Source organism: Aedes albopictus, chromosome 3 (assembly GCF_035046485.1).
Source record: "Aedes albopictus strain Foshan chromosome 3, AalbF5, whole genome shotgun sequence".
Taxonomy (NCBI): Eukaryota; Metazoa; Arthropoda; class Insecta; order Diptera; family Culicidae; genus Aedes; species Aedes albopictus.
This window is the reverse complement of record NC_085138.1, coordinates 22260931-22269544: the sequence shown is the minus strand read 5'-3', so window position 1 is coordinate 22269544 and position 8614 is coordinate 22260931. Positions and strand designations below refer to the sequence as shown.

The 8614-nt window shown below is 38.8% G+C and overlaps 1 protein-coding gene across 3 annotated transcripts in view; it reads right to left on the bottom strand.

Annotated features, from left to right (window-relative positions):
• Positions 1-255: 255 nt before the first annotated feature.
• The window catches only part of LOC109427301 (fibrous sheath CABYR-binding protein), a 39364-nt gene continuing 31005 nt past the window's right edge, over positions 256-8614 (bottom strand). For 2 of the 3 annotated variants that reach the window (XM_029865035.2, XM_019702818.3), the window contains exon 3: positions 256-1751. In XM_029865035.2, coding sequence (XP_029720895.2) covers positions 1690-1751 — 62 coding nt within the window. In that variant the 3' untranslated portion in view covers positions 256-1689. The remainder of the gene's footprint in view (positions 1752-8614) is intronic. The other variant, XM_019702819.3, reaches the window with a different exon arrangement.

The window sequence follows — 8614 nt, the reverse complement described above, 5'->3', positions numbered from 1 at the left end:
CAATTCTCGGTGGAAAACTAGAAAAGGATGTGTAGCACAGACACATGAATGAAGAGAGGAAACAGCTAGCGTTTGGTGACTTCGTGGATGGCCACGAACGCATGAATGCGATTGAAGAAGATCAGATCTGGGAGCCTTTAACGTTTGGTAAAAATGGAGAAACATGGCCTAAACGGACGAAGGTGCTCCGCAGATATCTATGTATATTCTTCCAGGCTGTCATCTAATATTCAAAACTCAACCTCAACGACACTGTTGTTTGTCCATATTTCTATATTTATCATCTCTCTCGGTCTCATTCACGACACAATAATAAAATAACCTATACATTAGTTAAAAAGATGTAGATTTTTTGTATTTTTTCTTGTTTTCTTTTTGTTTGCTCTTTGTGTGTTGTGTTGCAATCGCGCGCGCACACACACGACTACTACCTGTGCTGCTGCACACGTTTATGCACGTTACATAAATACATTTGTACTTGTGTAGGCATATGGCGCGTGGTTGACATTACACGTGTAGTAGGTGCGAACGCGACTACTGCAACTCTGTCTCTCAGTGTATATTGGTTGTGTAGATGAGTGTTGGGAGGTGTTCTCAGGTTAGGAAGGTAAAAAATAAGAAAACCGATTATCGGGATTGATTCGTTTGTTTTTGTTAGGTATATGTCAGGAGTTTCATATTTATTTGCCAAAATGCCAGTTAAATAAATCTTCCCGCATTTTTCTTCGCATTATAATGTATATATCATACCTCTAAGATGGCAAAAATATTATTCTGAAATTCTTTAAGATCTTTGTATTTCGCCTGCAGAAATCCGAGTAGAAAAAAAAAAAGTCATCTCTGTGACCTAATTTTGGACTTGAAATGTTGCTGTCCACATCTGCATCAGAGTAGTTAAAAAAACGACGACAGAAAAAGTAACTTCGGAACAAGTCAAATTATATTCCAGGTGGTATCTTTACAAGTCGTAATTTACAATGCTATGGTCCGGGGTTCATCAATGGTGGTGGTTAAGTTTGAAGAAATCAGTAAATTATAAACTCTACATTTAAATTGTTTTCAGGTCAGAATCCAAGTGACTTGCGCTTAATATCTATTCATACCATTCAAAGTGGTTCCATGCCTGTCCTAGTAAATTCTATATTTGTATTCGTCTGAACAATCAAAAGAACGGAAAATGAAACATCAATATTGCCTAAAATGTATCAATCTGCTGCTTGAATATGTATCCATTGTACATACTAATAGTTTTTTTTTCTTAAATGATTTTGTTTGTTATCAGTTTCTTTCAGGGTTGGTTTAATATGTGTCATTCAGATAGCCTAAAATCGATTGCCGCAAGGAATCTAAAACCGTTGTTGGGATCGCTATCGAGATATTAAGATAGACCGCTTACTGCACATAGCGTGAACAAAATGTCAAAGAGTATGAGTTAGTTCCCGAAACGCACATCTCTGCGGAAGATGATGTAACTATTGTTGTATGATTCCTGATGCGGTGAAGCTTTCCTCAAGTAACTCTTCAAAATTCTGCGTAAGAATTGACTGTGATCATGTTGAAGACAGCAATCGAAGTTATGATCAACATATGGTTGTGGGCATGTGTTTTTTTTTTGTGAGGGTGTTGTTCTTAACCTGTGTAGTTTGAAGCGCAGAAGGAGCACAACTGCTGATTTTGTGTCCACGGAATTTACTGTGCCGCCGCAGTGTGCTCGACCGTTGTCGTTTCTGTTGGAACAATTTTGGGTTCTGCTGAAAATATATCGGAACAAAAAAAGATGGGAAGTTAGAGCAAGGCTGACAAAAATCGTCGACAGTAGTCGACGAATGTGAATGGCTAGTTACACGGTCTGACAAAAAATCTGCCCAGCTCTAAATTTCACCTTTTCTGATTGCTCCCTAAAGAAATTCATAAATCTGAAGTTTTAACCCTCCTCCTTCTGGGAGAGGAGAGGGGCATTGATTTAAAATTTTGGAAAATCGATTTTTTTAGGTTTTTTCGATTACGGCAACATGCACGATCTCAAGAAACGAAAAGGTGAACCACGGAGCTTTAGAAGTTGTGCAGCAACCATCAATATTTTTCGAAGATCCGTCAAGCCATTCTCGAGGAACGGTGTTTTTAAGAAATGATGTTTTCAAAATTCCTTATATTGAACGCCAAGAATCCAACTACTATATAGCACAGTTGCTGATTTAACCATGCGGTTCAGTGCCAAGGCGGCTATGAGGAAATTTTTCGCTACAGTAATGCGCTTCTGTTGAACTGTTGGTAAAAATGATCAATCCCCCTAAAAGTGACATAGATTTTTTATTATCCTTATTAAAGAGACTTTCAGCCCGTGGCCCGTGTGAGATAGATTTTGAATTTTTGAATTTTTCAGAATATATCAATCTTACGTTGTAATGAATAATTTTGTCGAAGACGCCAAGTTTGTAACTGTGTTACTTTTCAAGATACTTTACGTTTGACCGACGGCTACTTGAAAAGGCTTTCGTCAATAGAATAGTAGCGCATTATTATGGTGAAAAACTTCCTCTAAGTTGCAATGACGCTAAACCTCATGATTAAATCAGCAACTGTGCAATAAAGTAGTTGGATTCTTAACGTTCAGTATAAGGAATCTTGAAAACATCATCGTAAAAACACCGTATCTCGAGAATGGCTTGGGGGATCTTCGAGAAATTTTGATGGTAGCTGCTCAACCCCTAAAGATCCGTGGCATAGCGTTCCCTTTTTTGATATCGTGCATTTATCCGGAATAGCGATTGCAAAACCTCGAAATTTGTCGATTGTTCAAAAATTTGAAAACAATGCCCCTCTCCCTCCCTGAAGGGGAAGGGAGAGGGGAGGGTTAAAACTTCAGATTTATGAGTTTCTGCTCTGGAGCAATCAGAAAAGGTAAAATTTAAAGCTGGTGAAAAAATGTCGGACCGTGTTATCGTCTCTCCCCGTTTAAAAGGAGACGAAGAGAAAACAAATATTCTCTCATCACTCGCATCGGATTGAGATAAAGTTCACCACACTTGCCTATGGGATAGTCACTCTCATGCCGTCCGCCTTCGTTAATTCTGAAGCATCCGTCGGCGGAAACTTCTGCGTTCATTTTCTTGTATGGCTTGGCATGGGTGACGCCAATGAATGCAAAAACCACTCAGTTCAGCAAAATGTCAGAAAAACTTTAAAATTGCCAATATGATATCTCTGAAGTCAACTGAGCTTGAAGAATAAGCCTAGATTTTTCCTTGAATTCCGGTGTCCGGCCATTTGGCCGAACGCCATTTGGCCGAATGGTCGTTTGGCCGAATTATGTTCAAAAGAATTTAGGGGAAGTTTTTGACATTCCAACTACCAATATGATCTTCAGAAATATTTCCTTCTTTTAATCATAGGCTATTCTTTCTAGTTTTGACATTCAGGGATGAGTTGGCATTGAACCTGTTAATATTTTATCAAAGATTTTTCCTTCTTTGAATCATAGGCTGTTCTTTCGAGTTATACTGATGCGAGGAATAGTGACATGGTCACTTAAGTTCATCATTTATTTTCGGCCAAACGGCATTCGGCCAAATGGCGTTCGGCCAAATGACCGAGAACCTTGAATTCCTGCTAATCTGCTCATAGCATATGCCATATTTTTCCATACTAAAATTTGTCTATCCTGTCAATAAAACAACCATTACGGTCGCCATAAAACCAGTTCCATTTACCAATAATGTGTTCCAACAACGACCAACAATCTTTTCTTCAAAAGCCAATATAAAACAGATTTGATTACAATTTTGACTAGTGCCCTACATGCAGAATTTATGGAGAAGTTTGATCATGATATTTCCCCTCATTCTTGTTTGTATTCACTTTCGAACGTTTTTGACTCGTTCAAATACGTACCCCATTTGATTTTGCTGGCGTAAACGGGATTGCCAACGATTTACGTTCAAAAGTGGATTCGATCGACGGCAAGAATGAGGAATCTAGCAGTGCCAGAGAACCAGGGTTCCAGGCTAATTACATGAAGACTATGCCATCAGTGAGAGAAGAGAGGAAGGAACCAATATATACCAAGGATAAATTCGTGTGATATGTACAGATGGGTAAATTATTGGTTAAATTGGGAAAAAATACACAGCTCAGGTGAGATTTGAACTCACGACCCTTATTCGCTAGACAAGTGCTTTACCAACTAAGCTACCGAGCCAATTAATGACCCGGCAACTTAGTTGTCATAAGGTTCAATTCTAATCTCATCGATCTATATCATCTTCCCCTAAACCGCAAATATAACCATCTCTGTTGTACATATGTACGAAGAGCGAAAGCGATTTGTTTATTGTTTGAAACTGTTTGCCTATCGTACAGGCACCGCTTCCCCAACCACTTGTTGAGGAAGAACCTGGAAAGCGATCAAACGAGTCGTTCGCATTCTGTTTGATACGACTGATAACTAAGTAGAGGTAGATGCTCGAAAACAACTCACTCAAAGTGCACTTGTCTAGCGAATAAGGGTCGTGAGTTCAAATCTCACCTGAGCTGTGGATTTTTTCCCAATTTAACCAATAATTTACCCATCTGTACATATGTACGTTGAGTTATTTGAAATTCATAATTCTCAAACATGTTCAATCCAATGGAATGACGTATTTAGACTGAGCAAATGATTTGCAAATGAATGTATCTCAATTGAAGCAAGTGTTTACATTGTTCAACTCGTGCGGTGCTTAAGCAAACTGAATTGAATTCATCTCGTTTGACAGATGACTTGAATTCAACTCAAATTAATCGCGGGTTTAGACGGGGCAAGTGAGATGATTTTTGTTGGACTTGAATGAAAAAGTTCAACATGTTCAACTTTCGTTCAAATCAAGGCAGTTGCTCAAGTGAGATGAATGGTGGTGTTTACACGTTCAATTCGCATTCAATTGGGTACTTTCCATTGGTTAAATCAAGCCACTTGCACCATGTAGACCAGGCATTAGAAAAAATAAATCCTTAGCATTCGCGGCTTCCTGCGAGAAAGCGCAAAATTTTGCTAATTGACAAATTGAGAGATGTTACAGTACAGTACTGCCATGTGCAGCAAAGTTGTCCCATGTTAACCTTCCTTTTGCATCACGTTGGGAACATCTCGTTGACGTAGTGTAAGGTTAGGGTAAAAAATGAGCTATCCTTCAAAAATGGTTAACCCTCCTTTGACATCAGGGTCGTTTTTGAGACAAACCGTACACTAGCTACGTCAGCGAGCTGTTCCCAACGTGATGCAAAAGGATGGTTGATAGGCATTCACATGCATAGAACATGGGACAACTATGCTACACACGGTAGTGTATTTGTGAAAAAAAAAGTTCTTGTGGGATTCGAACCCACGATTCCGGAATTGTTAGACCGGCGCTCTAACCAACTAAGCCACAGAACAGGTAACAATTTTGCGGAATAGAAATCTAAACTGACTCCGAGCCCTCACCATATTTTTCTATTCCTCAGAATCGCTACCAGTTCAGTGGCTTAGATGGTTAAAGCACCAGTTTAGCGAATATGAAATCGTGGGTTCGAATCCCAGAAGAACATGTTTTTTTTTCACAAATGTATCTCTCAATTTGTCAATTAGCACTATTCTGTGCCATCTAATTACAAGTGTTCATACCTAAAGGTGCTCATACTCAATGTCCAGGGCAACTAAAAGCGGTAGGCCCAGCGGATCGGGTCCAGTGGAGAAGAATAATTGTTCATTTGACGTAGATTCAATGGAGCAAATGGTAGCCCACCAAGTATCCAAGATAATTAAAGATCAGTTTGTCACTGCGCTATTTACAGTATCGGACAATAAAAATGCACCAAAGCCGTTTTCTCATACAAAATAGTCAACTCTCGAATGCCATATCTCAGTTATTTCTCAACCAATTGTTTTCATTTTTCTGTGACGAACTACAAAACATTTCAATTCTCAAAAACTATTGAAAAAGTTCGGTGATAACTATTGATACAAAAGTTACTGTTGGCACAACGGCCAGGGAGGTTTCCTACGTTGTGGTTTATAAAAATGAAACAACAGCTTTTCGGCCGTCCAGCCATGGCGGAGGCATATTCGGTACTATTTATTTATACAGTTTTATACATTGAGATGTGAGTACAATACAAGTAGGGGTGTTGCACATATAGACGCGGTGCACAAACATACCGCCCGCCAAAACCTATACGGTTTTCTATTAATAAAAGCGTACATTGGCGAGGGTATCGTTGAAACACAAACACAAAGAATGAGAAGTGTGAACTTCAACTCGATTGTCATTAACAATGAAAGAGTGATGTTTTAATACGTTGATATTTTGCCTCTCCTTGCGATATGTAGACAGCAGCGTTGCAAATACGGTAACGTAACAAGAATCCGGAGATCGCACTCGCCGTTTGTTGAGACCATGTTTCTTGGTCAGAACTTTCCGTAGTTCGAGGCGAGCCAAGAACGAACATGGTCTGCCAGATGGCTACCTAGGGCCACACCACCGTGGCAGGGAGTCGAAATGATTGCTTGCTGTTGACACGTCATCTACACCACTTTCCAACTATCGACACTTGCTTGGAGACTGCTGCTACTACATAACGGCACAAAAACTACCCGAGGGATCGCGTAGTAGGTCACGGCACCAAAAATATGTTGGCACAACGGCCAGGGAGGTTTCCTACGTTGTGGTTTATAAAAATGAAACAACAGCTTTTCGGCCGTCCAGCCATGGCGGAGGCATATTCGGTACTATTTATTTATACAGTTTTATACATTGAGATGTGAGTACAATACAAGTAGGGGTGTTGCACATATAGACGCGGTGCACAAACAGTTACAGATAGGTTGAATTTTGACAATAAAAATGCACCAAGTCAAAAAGTTTCATAGCAAAAAATGGTCACGTCATATCATATTGGTGTCTTCGGCAAATATGTTTTTTGTGTGATGACGAATAAATTTGCTGAAGAGACGAACTTGATATGACCTCAATATTTTTTGTTATACAACTAATTGTCTTGGTGCATTTTTATTGTCAAAATTCAACCTAGCTGTAACTTTTGTATCAATAGTAATCACCGAACTTTTTCAATAGTTTTTGAGAATTTAAAATTTTGTAGTTCGTCACAGAAAAATGGAAACAATCGGTTGAGAAATAACTGAGATATGGCAATCTGAATTTGACTATTTTGTATGGAAAAACGGCTTTGGTGCATTTTTATTGTCCGATACTGTACGTGGAGTACTGTGTACTGTAACAGCTTGTACCTACTATGGTGTACTGTACCTAAAAATCATGTCATATAACCTTCTTGGAAAACCGACGTTTTTCGTAAGGTTAGAAAGTTACATTTGTAGCATTCCAATATCATATTTCTTAAAATATCATTTCTACATGAGACATGTATCCGCGCTAAGAAACTCATCTTTCTCATAACATCATTAACAGCTTAAGTTTAAGTTCCCTTCTAGCAAAAGGAAACAGACCTCACAAGAACATTCCATATGCCAAGTCATAAATTGCAATAAGACACTTGTGACTGTCGAAACACGCAAATGCAAGCTCATCCAAATTTCACAGTTAACCTCATTCAAATTTATTGATTGCACATGTTTGCTTAAACACGTACGCTTTTCGAACAATTCAAAACAAAGGCTCAGATTACAGTCCATTACACTGTAGGCAGTTGGTATATGCCTGACCTACATTGTGTTATGGAGAATCATCAAAATCGTAGTAAAGACACATGTCACATGTGTTGGTGGTTCGTTTACCGAACCCAAGTTAGCTTGTTCGATGAGGATTGGCTATTGCCAATCCTGAAGTAAATCCAAGCTCCTCCCCTAGAATTAATGTTGTGTAGAGTTAAGACTTTGTGTAGATTTTAAGTCGAATTGTAATGAAAGGTTTTTTTTGAATAAAGTAGATTGATTCCAGCATTCAAAAGATCGAGTCGGGTTTTTGGATTTAAAAGAAAGATCATAATTTTTCACATTTCTACAGAACGATTCCGTGATGTGAGTCGAATTTCAAACCTTTTCAAACATGCACTGATGTTTGACAACATACGCTACAATAAATTAAACACCATCGTTCAACAACGCGTGCGGCAATTGTTGACCGATGATGACATACTTCTCGAGGCATGTGTTTAACACCATGCTGTGTTGCTATGTTTGGAAACGCCCATTCTTTGCAATAGTCTTTTTGTAAGACTCTGTCCAGGCTCCACCATTAGAAAATTTTGTAAGTTAACTGCTAAGTTTCTTTTCTGAATAAAATCATCTCAATCTGATCGTCTTGGAGTGATCATTACTTGAAGGAGCCTCAATACCTTTTCAATGGTTTCGATTATGAGAAAGATCTTGCATTTACGCTATTCATTGCTGCATACTTACAGAAACGTTGACTCCACCCGGCAAATTTTCGACGCTCCAAAAGTAGCATGGTTCTTTAAAGTCAAGCACAGTCAAACATCGAATGTTAAAATTGGATACAAATAGTTTTTTTCCTGATGTTTATACACTACAATCAGTGTGTGTGATATGTGCGAGAAAAAACGCAAATAATAGAGTGAGCGTTTCCCATGCTTGTCATACATCTCAGGTCATACACAG